The 14245-nt window shown below is 64.7% G+C and overlaps 1 protein-coding gene and 1 long non-coding RNA gene across 11 annotated transcripts; one reads left to right on the forward strand and one right to left on the reverse strand.

Annotated features, from left to right (window-relative positions):
• Positions 1 to 1557: 1557 nt before the first annotated feature.
• Positions 1558 to 12276, reverse strand: GCGR (glucagon receptor). Of its 9 annotated transcripts, XR_004311574.1 has the most exons (15): positions 11647 to 12262; positions 8335 to 8504; positions 8040 to 8228; positions 7496 to 7603; positions 7294 to 7410; positions 7113 to 7219; positions 6873 to 7029; positions 6622 to 6781; positions 6493 to 6553; positions 6164 to 6284; positions 5767 to 5855; positions 5498 to 5636; positions 5385 to 5426; positions 3385 to 5052; positions 1558 to 2675 (listed from the first exon to the last, which is right to left on the reverse strand). XR_004311574.1 is itself a non-coding variant. In XM_032456543.1 (14 exons), exons 1-14 carry the CDS (start codon positions 12002 to 12004, stop codon positions 4825 to 4827), a joined length of 1917 nt encoding a protein of 638 aa, XP_032312434.1. In that variant the 5' UTR covers positions 12005 to 12272; the 3' UTR covers positions 1558 to 4824. The 9 variants fall into 9 exon arrangements, 8 of the variants coding, with proteins under 8 accessions (XP_032312434.1, XP_032312431.1, XP_032312433.1 ...); XM_032456543.1 differs by having other exon boundaries at positions 1558 to 5052; positions 5498 to 5507; positions 11647 to 12272; XM_032456540.1 differs by having other exon boundaries at positions 1558 to 5052.
• LOC116656694 lies at positions 10788 to 13951 on the forward strand. 2 transcript variants are annotated; one of them, XR_004311579.1, is made up of 4 exons: positions 10788 to 11484; positions 12179 to 12338; positions 13146 to 13247; positions 13407 to 13951. It is a non-coding gene; the product is annotated as an uncharacterized LOC116656694 (long non-coding RNA). The 2 variants fall into 2 exon arrangements; XR_004311578.1 differs by having other exon boundaries at positions 12179 to 13247.
• The last annotated feature ends 294 nt before the right edge of the window (positions 13952 to 14245 follow it).

Below are 14245 nucleotides of genomic sequence, written 5' to 3' on the forward strand. Positions count from 1 at the left end.
CGCTGTCCAGGTATTGAAGAGGGGCTGCCGGGAACCAGAGCCCCAGGTGTATCGATCTTCAGACGGGGGCACACCCTGGCAGGCCAGAGACAAGCCACCAGAAGTTGTTTCAGGAGCACCCTTTCCCTGGAGTATTCTGGGGCTCCAGTGGCCCTACGGGAAGCTCTGGGAAGCCTCTTCTCCTGGGGGTTGGGGGTCCCCAGGGACGGGCGGGCAGGCAGGAAGGATGGTTCTTGTGGTAACAGCAGCTGTGGCTTGCTGCCGGTGGGTGCTGCCTGGTGCCGGGCCCAGAGTCAAGTTCCTGTAGCCACACAGACCTGTGTCCTCCCTGGGGACCTGTGGGGTGTCCTGCTGGGGGCTTGAGTGCCTGCTCGGCAGGTCACTTGAGCAGCTGACCCCCGCCCCCCACTGTCTGTGGCTGGAATGGAGTGGGCAGGCCAGGGCTGTGTCACAGGCTGCGTGACTACACCAGTGCCCGTTTCCCCTACCCAGCATGTCCTCGACCACTGAGGATGGGGCCACCGGCCAGCAGAGGTCCTGTGAGAATGAGACCCCATCTAGAGGGTGTGGGGTGCTAAGCCCGGCCTGGCCACTGCTGCTGGTGCGGCCTTGTGCAAGTTGCCAAGTCTCCACACCTATTTCCTCAAGTGGAGGTTGGTACCTGCCTCCTGGGTGACTGCCCTGCTGCCACTGTCAGCCACCCTGCTAGTGCGCTGGGCAGGGCCCTCAGCCCATGAGACCTCAGGGACCTGGACTGTCTGCACTGTGGTGGCCGCCATCCTGGCCTTGCTGTGAGCCCTCAGGCATGTCACAGGCTGTCCCATCTCAGTTTCCGTCTGTAAGGTGAGGGTGTGGGCTGCAATGCTCAGAGGACCCTCCCTGGAAAGGTCTCGGGCCCCTGGCAGCGCCCTGGGAAATGTCTGATACCTTGAGGCGTTAGTTAAAAGTCCACCTGACTTTGCTCCAGATCCTCTCAGGGTTATTCCCCTGTCCTTTGGGGCCGGAAGGCGGGAGTGGGGTGCCTGACCTCAGCTCCCTTTGGGCCACAGTGGGCCCCTGCATCTGATCTCCCCTGCTACCCTCCCTGGCCTCATGCACTGGTGGTGGTTGCTCTAAGCCTGTGCCTTACCCTGGAGCGAGCGGGCCCACGGGACACCCCTCAAGGCCTCGTCACTCCCGCTGTCCCTGCCAACTTAGACTTCTGTGAGACAGAGGCTCCAGGCCTGGGGTCTTTGCTGCGAACACCCTGGAGCAGGGAACGTGGGTAACTAGGCTGTGCTGGGGTGGAGACGGAACCCTTCCCCTAGTGCAGGGAGGGCGGGGAGGTTGGGGTGCCGGGGGCCTGGGCCTCCTGGGGGGCGGTGGGAGGCGGAGGTCCTGGAGGTTGTGTGTCGCTCTGCAGCCTGGGGCCCTCGGGGGTGGAGTACCCACTCCTCCATCACATCCCATGCTGCACGGTGCACACGTCACTGCTTTCGTTCAGTGCTGACAACTATGGGAAATTTTTATTACCCTGATCTTACAAATGAAGAATCAGTGACTTGAAAGAGACTAGCCTTCTGATTCTTAAGCTTTTATTTTTATTACAATTTGAGTTCATTAAATGCTGAACACGTACTTTGCACACGTTCATGGGTGTTGAGCACGAAGGACGGTTCCCTGGTGGCAGCTAATACCCAGTCCACCGTTCCTAGTGTCTAGGATAACAGTCCGCTCAGGGCAGGGACTCAGGCTGGAAAGGCCAAGCGCGCTGCCTGCATCTGCTCGATGTCTCTGAAGTCTCTCTCAGCCCCACTAGCTCTCCCCGCGTTTTCCTTCCAGTTGTGACTGACGCCCCTGGGAACTTGAAGATGGGGTTTCCCAAGCGCTGGGCTGGGCTGGCTGCCTCCTGGCAGAGCTGACAGGCTCCCCATCCCTGGCATTTCCATGAACTGAGGGAGGTGCGGAGGCTGAGGACGCAGGGGGGTCGCTCTGGCTCCCAGGCGCCCAGAGGAGGACGGGCAGCTCAGAGAGGTCAGCGGGTTGCAGCCCTCGCCTTCTCCTCCTGCCCCGCACCTGGAGGTGGCCACTTTCCGCCGAGTCTTTGGTTTGTATTTCTGTGTCTAAATAGCGTGCGTGAACGGCTGCCTCTCGATCGTCCCGTGTCATCCTCCTTTCCCCTGCTCCACGCATGTGCTCCCGCCACCCGCCACTGCTCTGGACAGTCCTCTCACTGCGTCGGTGTTGAGTACTTACATCGTGGCATCTCTAGAGCTGAGCTGTGTGGTAAACTGTGTTTGGTTTTTCTTTTCTCCCCAACTTTGTGTTTTCTTCGGAGTTACTGTTTCCTGATTCGTTTGGTTTTCTGTGTACTAAGTCCTGAACACTCCACCAGGTCTTCTAAGTCTCTGGGCATGTTCAGTCGCTGCGATCCCCTCGAGAGCGTGTCTCCTGTAACCCCCTGCCCTGCTTGAGGCCCCTCCCCGCGGTGGGAGTGCCACCCTGCCTGGCACGCAGCTGCCGTCCTGGGGAGGCCCCTCCGCTCTGCTAGGTTTGGTCCCTGTTTATTGCAGTCTGTGTTTTCCTCCTCTTTGGTCTCCACACTCATTTTAGTAGCATGTATCTGGGGGCGCATGGGCACACGCGCGTGCTAGGCAGCTCCGTGCGTTCTTTCGGGGAGGGGCCTGCAGCAAGGCCTGGGGTGGAAGTGGGAAGGGAAGCAGAGGTGGGGGAGGGGCAGAGGGCCTGGACTGTTGCCTTTCTGGATGGAGAGTGATACTGTGAGGGCGCTGGGCCCTGAGGTAGATGGTGGGCTCCCCCACCCTCACCCCCTTCACCCCACCTGCTCAGAGCCAGTGTTCATTGGCTGCTGAGCCCAGCCCCTGCCAGCCTCAGCCTCCACCCCTGACTCCACCGGCCTGCTCCAGTTCCCTCGGGGACAGGGACAGGGTGAAGGAGGACAAGGGCAGAGGGGGTTGGGATGGGGAGGGCGGTCAGGAGTCCCCTAGGTGAGCGGCACCCTCCCCCAAGGCAGTCACCAGCCCTGAGCTCAGCCTGCGTGAAGGAGACCTGGTGCCCTCCTGTGCTAGCTTGTGCCCACAAGGCTGCTGGGGGTGGAGGGCTGGCAGGGTGCCCCTGTGGGCAGGGGCTCAGAGGAATGTCAGAGCCTGGGGCCTGGGGAGCCTGGGGGGTCCGGGACGAGAAGTGGCCTGAAGCCTCAAGCTCAGAGGTGCAGCCAGCCGCACGCATCCCACCTGGAGGCCCCGTGGGGCTGTCCCGGCCACAGGAGAGCCCAGTCTCCCCTAATGTCTTCCGCCCCACCTGCCCCATCCGGGTCTGCAGTGAACATGGGATGAGGGCCCCTCTGGAGGCCCCAGTGCCTGGCAGGTGAGTAATTCTATTTACCTTTTCCAAGAGGCCTCCTGTCCTTTCATTTACTCCAGTTAGCCTGGCTCTGCTTGAGCTGCTCCAGCCCACGTGGCAGGTGGACACTCCCTCCTCCAGGGCCCTGCCGTCACCGCCCACCAGCTCCTTGGAGCAGGGACACCTGGCTGGCCTGTTGGGCTTGTGTTCCAGGCTCCTGCGGCCCCTTCCTCCTTAGATGGCCGTCCTGCTCATCCCCTCTCCATGCATGCCCCCAGCAGGCATCCCGGCACTGTCCCGGGCGGGGCTCCAGGGAGGTGACCAGTCAGCGCTGGGCTCCCGCCCTGCACGTGCCTCCACCCTCTGTGTCAGACACACTGTCCCGCAGAGGGCAGCTTGGACTCAGCACCCCAGGCAATGGGGGTCCCCACCCAGCGCACTGCCTGGCTCCTCCTGCGTCCGGCACTCAGTGCTTCCCCAGTGAGAGGCCCTCACGGCCTGCCGAGCGGGGCACCCTCGCTGTGCACAGCTGCCCTTCCACACATGCCTGGTGCAGCAAGGGCGGCAGTCACCTTGTGAGGTGAGGCTGTGTCGGGCTGTGCCTTCACTTGGACAGTTTCAATTTCAGGGGTCCACCCCTCCCCACTGCAGCCGGCTATGTGGCCTCAGCATGGCTGGGGTGGCTAGAGCAGGGATGAAGCAGAAGCTGGTAGAGGACATCCGGTTCTGGACTGCCCAGTGATGCCCCTGCTGGGCCTGACTCCAGCCCTGGCTGTGGCTCTAGGTGGGCCAGAGGTGCTCATGTGGGGTTGGTAGGGGACTGTGATGTCTGTGGCCTCCCTCCATTATCAACCCCATTCCTGTCCCTCTGCTGGTGAATGGTGACACTCCAGGGGTTGGGGAGCACGTCTAAGCAGGGACGTCCACCCAGGCCCGGGGTGGGGGTGAGCCCACCTGCACTGGGGTGGGAGGGTGGCCAGAACCTGTTCCGGTGGGGACGCCATGTGCTGGTGGGGCATCGCAGGCCACCCCTCACACTCACAACCCAAGGTTCCATCTCCAATGTACCTGTACGAAGGGGCAACAAGGAGAGGTCCTGAGGGAACACACCAGTGCAGGCTGGTCCACGACTGCTCCCTTCTCACCTGGTGCCGGGCCTGGTGGCCCCTCTCCTCCAGCCCTGCGCTCTGCCAGGTGTGCAGGGGGCTCTTTATTATTGGAGGACCTGTGTCTTCTCTAACATTGGAGACACACGGGGACACGGCACGCATTCACAGAACAGTGTCCCCACCACGGTCCAACCTCCAGCCCTGAGCATAAAGCAGGTGCCCCCCAGGCCACAACACCGGGGAACATGTGGATGGAGGGGGACCACTGTCTGGCTCCCACATCTCCAGCCTCCGCCAGGCATTTGTTCTGGGTTGTCCGGCAATTCCCTTCCTGAGCGCCTGAGTCCAGCCCCGGCTGGAGATCCAGGGGGCTTCAGAAGGGGCTCTCGGCCAATCCAGGGAGGCCGCCAGCCAAGCAGGTCTCTGCAGAGGGGTCCTGGCTGGTCCCATTGCTGCTGCCACCGCCCCTTGAGAGTAACAGCTTCTGGCTGGGGGGCCCGCGGGCAGGCTGGGCCATGTGGCCACCGCCCATGTGGCGTTCGTTGTGCAGGGCTTTGCCCTCGCGCCAGCGGTGCCAGCGCCGCAGCAGCTCCGACTGCACCTGGGGCGGGCAGGCAGGCGGCTGGGTCCCGTCCCAGGGCCGGCCTGTGCCACCTCCCAGCATCCCCAACCTCCAACCTCCCACCTCCTGGCCTCGTAGGGCCCTGTGGCGCCCTGAGTGTGGAGCCAGGCGGGCTCTGTCACCGTGGAAGGCTGGGGGCTGTGGGCGTCTGGGGACACCCTGAGGATGGGCTGAGGCTGACCTGTCTCGGCAGGCCTGTCACCCAGCATCAAGGCAGCCGAGCCCGGTGAGTGCAAGTGAATGGGAAGGGTTCATGGCGCAGGGGAGGGGCCTGGCATCCCCACTCCCCTCTGACCCCAGCCCCCACCTACCTCCTTGTTGAGGAAACAGTAGAGGACAGCCACCAGCAGGCCCTGGAGAGAGGAGGGGTCAGGGCAGTGCCTGGGCTAGGCAGGGGGTCAGGCCATTATAGGGGGGCAGGCACCTGGAAGGAGCTGAGGAAGAGGTCGAAGAAGAGCTTGGTGGAGCGCAGGGTACCCTGGGCATGCTCGTCAGTCACGAAGGCAAACACCACCTCGTGGACCCCCAGCAGGGGGATGAGGGTCAACGTGGACTTGGCCAGCCTGTGGGGGCAGAGCCTGAGCCACTTGGCCCCGCCCCACCCCAGGGCTCTGATGGCCCACCCCTGACCCCACACCCCCTCTGGCCTCTAGGCGTCTCCGGGTCTGCAATCCACCTGACCTTCACACCCACCGGAGTTTGTAGTCAGTGTAGCGCATCTGGTGGGCTCGCAGCTTGGCCACCAGGACATGAAGAATGCGGATGAAGATGAAAAAGTTGATCTGCGTGTGGAGGTCACAGCTCAGGGCGGCCCCTGGCCCCCTGCCTGTCCCTCCTGGAGGTGGGCCTGGCAGCCCAGGTGGGGCCTGGCTCCTGGGGCCCTGGGGTGGTGGGCGCCCGCCAAGGATGGGAAGCCTGGCCCGAAGTCCAGGGCACTGGCCAGTGTCCTGGCTCATTGTCAGGGCCTCCCTCCCTGTCCACCCAGGCAGGATGCTGTCTCCTAGCGCCAACGAGGACAGAAGAGGCTGGGGGCCCAACTCCAGCAGCCTCCCAACCCCCCCCCCACAGTGCCAGCAGGTGCCTCCCTCACCAGGATGGCCAGGAAGACGGGGAACCGCAGGATCCACCAGAAGGCCATGTTGTCGTTGCTGGTCCAGCACCTGCAGGGCAGGGCTGGCTCCTGTCGGGAAGCCCCCCAGCCCCACACCCCCCTGACGGTGGGGATCTAATTAGTGCCTCAGGAAAGGGAGATTAGGAGTGGCCTCCAGCCCGGGCATCAGGTTTGCTTACTGTCCCCCACTGCCTCTGGCCAGAGACCCCTACCCTGGCCGCCACGTGCACTGAGCCGCACGGCCGCTCCCCACGGGCCAGGAGCCGCGAGCCCCCAGCTGGCCCGACCTCCGGGCAGCTCACACTCACTGGATGTTCTCGAACAGACACTTGACCACCGCCCAGGGGATGACGAACAGCATGGGCGCACCTATGGGGAGAACAGCTGTGGTCCCCGGCCTTGGCCGGCCTGCACCCACCCCTGGCCGGCCCGCTCACCCCAGCCGATGCCCAGGTAAAGGCCGAAGCAGCTCCTCCCAGGGGCGGCAGCGAGGCCCAGCAGGCCGTGCAGGTACAGGCCCTCCACCAGCAGCCAGCAGTAGTTGGCCACGACTCCGTACTGCATGAACACCGCGGCCACCCGGCAGCCGGCCACCGCCTGGCCACGGGGACGGCATGAGTGCGGGCCTCACAGCCACCTGCCACCCGGGGCTGGGGTCCAGGTCGGGAGGCCGGGCCCGGGCGCTCACCCCGTCACTCAGCCAGACGCTCACGCTGAGGTCGTCCCCGATCCGCTGGCTGTAGCGGGTCTTGAGCAGCGCGTCGATGGCCAGCACGGAGCTGGCCTTGAGCACGAAGGACGTGAACAGGTTCACGTGGATGTAGTTCCGGGTACAGTGCAGCTTGCTGCGGGGACCGCGAGTCAGCCCTGCCCGCTGCGGACCCCACCCCCGGGGCGCGGGGCACCGGGCGCCGGGCGCCGGGCGTACCTGAGGCCCAGCAGGACGGCCAGGGCCAGGAGCAGGGCCCCCAGGGAGAGGGAGTACCCCACCGTGTACATCACCTGGAAGCTGCTGTACATCTGGGCCGCCTCCTTCTGCAAATAGCAGCGCCAGTCAGGGCCGCGTGCGCGCCGCCCGCCCATCCCCGCTGCACGCGCCCGCAACTGACCTGGACTGCGAGCTCCTCGTCGTCCACCTGGCACTGGGAGGCATTCCGCCACGGCTGCCCCCGAGGCCCGCGCACCCACTGCCCATCGGGCCCACACCTCTTGAAGACGAAGCGGTGCTGCACTGGGGGAAAGGCTCTGGTCAGCACCCTACTCCCGGGCTCGGTCCTCTCAGCCGACCCCCCACACCCTCGCTGTGGTTACCTTTGCGGTGCCAGGGGAGGTACCAGGGGCAGGAGATGTTGGCTGTGGTGTTGGGAGGGGTGTCCGGCCAGCAGGAATACTTGTCAAACGTTCTGTTACAGACCAGCTCTGCAGAGGTGGGGACAGGGTCGCTCCCCGCATGCAGCCCCCAGGCCTCTCTGACCGTCCAGCCTGGTCCTGAGCCCCAGTTCTGCCCAGCCACGTCCCCTCAGACACCCCACACCTCCACCCAGGGTCTCCACTCTCCCGAGTGCCCTCTCGGGAAGCTGAACCCTGATTCTGTGGGCATCCTTCTGGATCCAGCACCAGCTCTGGGGCTCACACCTCCTGCCCACCTCCCTCCCCCTCTCCCTCCCAACACTGTGTGCCCACTGGGCCTCGAGCTCCACGGGAGCAAAGATGGTGTCTAGCCTAGACCTGGGGGCGTCCAGCAGCAGGGGAGGTGGCAAAGCACCCCAATTCCGGGTCAGTTCTACCATTTTTAAACATCCTGGTATGTGGTCCTGGGCCAGTCACTAACATCTCTGTGGCTCAGTTTTCTCACCTGTAAATGGGGGGAGGGGGGAACAGGGCTTTCCCATGACCAGAGCCCAGTAAATGCTTCTGGACGGGGCAGGCAGCGGGGCTCACCCGTGGGTGGGGGCAGCAGGCTCAGGTTGTAGAGACACTGGTCTCCGTAGAGCTTCCACTTCTCAAACAGGAAGTCCATCACCTGAGCGGAGGGGGCCTGTGGCTGGGGGCACAGGTGGGCGGACAGGGGACAGACCGGCATCGCTCGAGGGGCAGGCAGGCTGGTAGGAGCCTGGGGGCTGGGCGGGGGGGCTAAGGGCAGCGCTCACCTGCCAGGCCAGCAGCAGCAGCAGCAGGAGGTGGGGGCAGCGTGGCTGGAGGCGGGGCATGCCTCTGGGCAGCGGCCTCCCACGTCTGGCTGGGGTGGCACCGTCAGGACAAGGAGGTCCTCGTGTGCGCACGCTCCTCTGGGGGCTGCTGAGTGGCAGAGAAGCAGGGTCTGTGCAGGGACCCCCAGGAGTGAGGAGGCCTGGCTGGATGCCATCGTGACCAGCAGGATGTCCTGCTCCCCTAAAACCACCCCTCTGAACCTCCAGGTCCTACTGATGAAGTGGGGACCCCAGAAGTAGTCACTCTGCCAGTGATGGGCTGAGGGTCTGGCCTGTGCCTGGGGGTCCTGCCCAGGGGCGTGGGGGCTGTGCCATCTCCCCTGAGTGGAGCTGGCTTTCACGGACTGTGGCTGTCTGTCTGGGGGCCCTGACACCCCGGGGCCCCTCCTCTCTGTGTTAGTGGCAGCCACAATCTTACTGGTCCCAAAGCTGTCAGAAGACTGGGGGCAGAGGAGCCAGAGTGGAGAGGTCTCTTGGGCGAGTAGCCCCCAGGCGGGTGAAGGACAAAGGGCAGTTCAGGAGTCCCCAGCCCTTGGATCACCCAAGGGGCCTTATCTCTAGATTCTTATCAAACAGTTGGATCTGTTGCCCGGCCCTCTTCCTCCTAGGCCACTGAGCCAGCAGGTAAAGAGCACTGGCCCAGTGGCTAGAGGAGGGCAAGGGAGGGGCAGGTTTGGGGGACAGGCAGCCTGAGTGGCCTGTGGCTCTGGGGGCAGGGTTGGGGGAGTGGGATGAGGGCTGGCTGGGGTGGAGCAGGCAGGCAGGGGATGTAGGGAGGAAGGACACTGCCCAGTAAGTTCTCCCCTGCCCCGAGGCCCTGCAGTTGGATGCGGGCAGAGGATGAAACTGCAAGGATAGCTGGGTGAGGAGTTCCAAGGCAAAATGTCAGCCCCTCAGAGCCCGCGCATACGCGTGGTGGCCAGGGCAAGCCTGGCTGGGCCTCAGCTTTCCCATCTGAAAAGTAGGAGTTCACCTTGCCGACCTTCTGGGGCTGTTAGAAGCCAATGAGCCCAGGTGCACAGAGGGTGGGCAGGGCCACACCTGGGGTAGCCTGCCTTCCAGTGAGGGGTCAGCTAGTCTCGGAACCCCAAGGAGAAGCAGACTCCTGGGATAGAGGAGAGAGAGGGATGGGTGCCCTGGGGCCCCATCTTCACTGCCCCTCCCAGACCTTTTTCACTCCCTACTCTGACGCCTGGTCTGGCAGGTGGGGTTGAGAATCCTTTGAAGAGCCACTCCTCCAGCTCAGCACTTGTAGATCACAGGCTGGGTACCCCGGCTGGAGGCACCCTTAGCCCCAGGTCCCTAGGGGTCAGGGCCTCAGCACCCCCTCCAGTACAAGAGGCTGAGGGTGGTCAGACGTGGAGTCCTCTGTGCCTTCCAGGGGAGTGCAGGCAAGGGGAGTTCTAGACCCTTCTCTGAATTGGGGGTGGGCAGAGCGTCGGGGTGTGGAGGGATTCTCTGCTGTGCAAGGCTGAGGTTCTGGGGTCCCCACCCTGGGCACCCAGGCATGAGGCTGGCCCCACAGGAAAGGCTGACATCGTGGGGCCCAGTTCTGGTCCTGGGACCAAGGGCAAATAATTTATCTTCTCAGAACCTGGGTTTTCCCAGGAAGTGGGGCTCCCTGTCTCCCCATCATGCAGGAGAAGATGAGCTGAGCTTTGCCACTTGAAGGGAGGGACAGACTCCTGTGTCCAGGTTCCCTCTCTACTGTGGGGGACACTGAAATCCCAGAGGCAACCTGTCAGCCCTGGGGATAAATATTTGTGGAATGAATGAGAGGACAGAAACCGGGATGCGGGGGTGCCCTGGCTCTGAGGCACCCATTGGCGGGGGCAGCAGGGCTCCTGTTTCCACCTTATTACCCTCCTGGCACAAGCAAGCAGAGCAGGTGGGGGTGGGGAACTACTGGCCAGGGACCAAGCCTTCTCCTTTCCCGGACCTGGACCCTCTTGGCCCTGGACTGAGCCCGCAGATAGCCCAGGGTTGGAGGGAGATCCCAGCAAGGTGGTCCCAGCACAGGGGACAGAGGCCCTGGTGCCAGTGTCTGAGGATGAGCCTTCCCCCAGTCCCCAGCTCCCCTCTTCTTCCCAGCCCTCCCCCTCCCCCACAAGGGCTGGGCTGGCACGTATTCTAACCCCTTGCCTGGCAGAACACACCTCTCCTGGGTGCTCAGAGCTCAGCTGTTTGCCCAATTTCCCCCGGGGTGCCGGGGGCGGGGGGAACTCCCAGACCTGGAGCTGGGGGAGGGGCCCTGAGGGATGGGTGGGTGGCCCATGGACCAGGAGAGGCCGGCACTGGTCACCCCAGCTCCTCCCAGGATCTGAGTGGGTGGGGTTGAGGCCTCCCAGCCTCCGAAGGGGAAGGGGTGGGTGTTTTTTGTGAAACCAGAGCAAGTAGCAGAAGGTCACGGCCCCAGCGCGGGATCAGGGGCCATAGGCTGTTGACAAAGCCTGATTCCTGCGTCCTCCCCCCACGGAGTGGCGGCAGGGCGGGCCTGGCTGTGGGCCAGGGTGCCACTGCCCCACCAACCCTCATCCCCCACTACAGGATGGAAAATAGCCCTGCGGATGCGGGTGCTCAGACCTCAGGGGTCAGTCAGTTTCCCAGTCCAAAAGTGGGAATCGGGGCCGCTGCAGAGGAAGGAGCAGCCAGGGCAGTGACCCACCCGCGCCGCGGGTCAAAGTGCCAAGTGTGAGCAGAGCAGGCTGGGTGCTGAAACCCCTAGGCCCCTCCGGGGAAACCGGGGTAACTAGGATACTGCTGGGGAGCTTTGGGGAGCAGGAGCCCGCGGGAGGGAAGCAGGATTGTCCAGGTCCCCACGCCTCCGGGGGTGTCTCTGCGGTTCTGTATATGCGCCCGCGGTGGGGGGAAAGTGGGGTGCTGGAGGGAAGAGTCAGGAGAGGAGAGGGACAGCAGGACAGAGCCCTGGCGGCCACAGACACCCCCACCTCTCTCCTGGGAACGCGCTCCCCGGGAAGGAGAGGACGGAGGAAACTCTGAGACCCCCAGCCTTCCTGTCAGTGCACGACCGGGCGGACCGTCCGAGCCGAAGGGCGCATCCTGGGGCTGGGAACGCGACGTCCGACGGAGGTGAGGGGGGCGACAGCCCGGGCCCGAGAACGCCCGCCTGCGACGGGGGTCCGCGCCGGCCAGTCCCGCGCTCCCGCCTTTGGCCCCGGGCCGCGCCCGCCCGGCTGCCCCTGCCGGGTCGGCTCCGGGAACGTGCCCTCGGGGCTGGGCGCAGGTGCTCACCGCGCGCCCTCGCGGCCGCTCCGCGCTCCCCGCCGTCCTCGGCGCGCTCCGGTCCGGGGCCGGCGGCCGCTCGTCTCCGCGGCGCTGCCGGATCAGGGTCGGCGCCGGCTCCGCGCAAACTTTCCGGCGGCGACGCTGGGCGGGGGCGGCGGCGGAGGGGGCGGGGACGGGGGCGGCCCGCGGGGCAGCGGCGGCCGAGGGTCCCCCGCCCGCCCCTCTGCGCGCCTCGGTCCTCCCGCCGCGCCGCGGGAAGCGACTCCGGGCCCCGGAGCCCCTGCCGCGGGCCCCACCCGCGCCTCTGTGCCGGACACCTGCGACTCCGTCCGCGAAGACTCCTGCCCCGTGGACCCCGCCCCATAGCCCCCGCCCTGGGGACCCGCGTCCGGCAGACTGCGGCTCCCAGCGGGGACAGGAGCCGGGGATGGACAGGTGGGGTGCGCAGAGGGAGCGCGGCCGTGGGTGGCGGCTGCGGCTCCGCACCCCTTCGTCTCGCTCCCTCTGCGTTCCCAGGCCCTCAGCGCTTCTTTCCCAGGTGCCACGCCAATTGTTGGGAAGACTGACCACTCCCCGCCTCCCCGCACCGTGGTTCCGGAGTGACCCTTCCACCGCGCCAGAGCAGGCTGGACTGGAGTCCGGGGCCAAGGCCCTGCACTGGCTGAGCCGAGGCCAGGCAGGGAAGAAAGATCCCCGAGGTGCCCCTTTAACCCTGGGTTCCGCCTGCCCCGGGTCATCTCCCTTAATCCCCCTTCAGCACCCTTCACCCAACACCTCCACGCGTCCCTCCTGTCCCCTGCTGGCTGGCACCCCCACCGCTCCTCCTCCGAAGGGCCTGTTGCAAGGGGTTGCTCAGTCGTTTCCCAGACTCCTGCTCCCAGACTCACCATCAGGAGGACATCCTAGCCTACCACGCCACGTCTGAAGCCAGCGTCTCAGCCCCTGTTCTAGGACCCCTTCTCTTCCTCACCTGCCACCTGTCCCCCCTTAACAGGCACACCCTAGCAGTCCTTGCTCAGCCCCCAGTGACCTCAGGGTCACCAAACCCTGTGGACACTTTGGGGCCTCATCTTTCCTGGCCTTTCAATTTCCCGGGACACACGTGGTCAAGCACTCCTTCTGGAAAGTTCTCTCATGGCTATGGCTTCCAGGCTGGCACCCCCACCACTTCCTCTCTTCAGAGAGTTCCCAGTGTTCCACCGCCACATGCCCAGGGCCCCACCGGATCCCTTTCCCCTGACCCGCTCCCACCTCCTGGACGCACTTCCCCTGCCCACCCACCTGCTAGACACCTGGCAGGGTTCCTGAGGTCTCCAGGGCATCACCACATGCTAATTCACCCTGTCGCGTTTCTCTGGAATCCATCTGGGCCTCCTTTCCGCTGTCAACCACCATCTGGGCCACCATCACCTTGGGGTGCCCTTCCCAGCCCGCTGGGTCAGCTCTTTTGTTAGGTGCTGCCCTTTGTCTTGGGGGCCCTTCTCCCGACTCTGCTTCTACTTCAGGGGGACATTGGGACCGGTAATCCCCCGCCATCCACAGCTCTCCCGCCCTCCAGCCCCAAGAGCAGAGCTGCAGCTGGCCCCAGGGCCCGCGAGATGCCCCAGGTAACTCCTGCTCTGTCAGCTGGCCTCCTCACGCCTGCCCTGCCACTGTCTGAAGGCCCCAGAGAAGGGCGCTCCTGGGGTGCCCTCAGACCCCCATTCTTACCAGGCCTCCTGAAGCCCTGCCCTCAGAGCAGCCTTTCTGTCTTGGTTTCTGCACAGGCTGGAGGCAAAGGACAGAGGCAAATGTCAGAGGCAAAGGTCAGAAGGTCTGGTGCTGCTTGCAAAGACTGTCCGTGCAGGTGCTGGGGGAGGGCAGCCTTCGAGGCTGGTGCCCAAAGACCCCCATTCCCCCTCTTCTCCCCTCCCCTGCCCCCCTCCTCCAGCTCTCCCCCCACCTCTCTGGGAGAGAGGCAGCACCCATCTGGGTAGGTGCCTGCGACTCTCCCCGTGGCTGTGATCTTGGGCCGCTCTGGCCTGTGACGGGGGGCTGGGACTGCTCTGGGGGGCTGTGAGGATCAGGAGAGATGCTCCTGGTTCTTCATGCAGATGGGGTGGATCTGGGCAGTTGGGAGGGTCCTCCCGGCTGTGTCATCTTCAGAAAGGCCCTTCCCTCTCTGGACCTTGTTTTCCTGAGGACGTTTGGGTTGGGTGGAGGCCCAGCAGTCTAGGGTAGGCACTGGGAGGCCGAGCTGGGTTCCAGGAGGGAAGAGGTGTGACAGGACACACATAGAGTGTTTGAAATGTGTGGAAAACATACCTGAGATGTGTGGACACAGTGGGGAGTGGAGGGGGAGGAACAGATGGGGTGGGGGCCCCTCCCTGCGCTGGGCCCCCTCTGTGTACATAAGTGAATTCATAAGACGTAAACAGTGGGAAGTGGGATTGGAGGGGCTGGCCTCCTCACGGAGCACAGGACGCCTGTGGACCGAAGAAGGGGCCGGTCCACCACCGAGTCCCCAGGGGTCCCGATGGGGGCGGCACCCCCTGGAAGTGTGCCGGCCCCTGGGTCCAGGGCAGGCCCGGGTGAGGGGGCTGCCGTCTGCCTGCTTCTCCCCCAA

Source organism: Camelus ferus, chromosome 16 (genome assembly GCF_009834535.1).
Source record: "Camelus ferus isolate YT-003-E chromosome 16, BCGSAC_Cfer_1.0, whole genome shotgun sequence".
In the NCBI taxonomy this organism is placed as follows: domain Eukaryota; kingdom Metazoa; phylum Chordata; class Mammalia; order Artiodactyla; family Camelidae; genus Camelus; species Camelus ferus.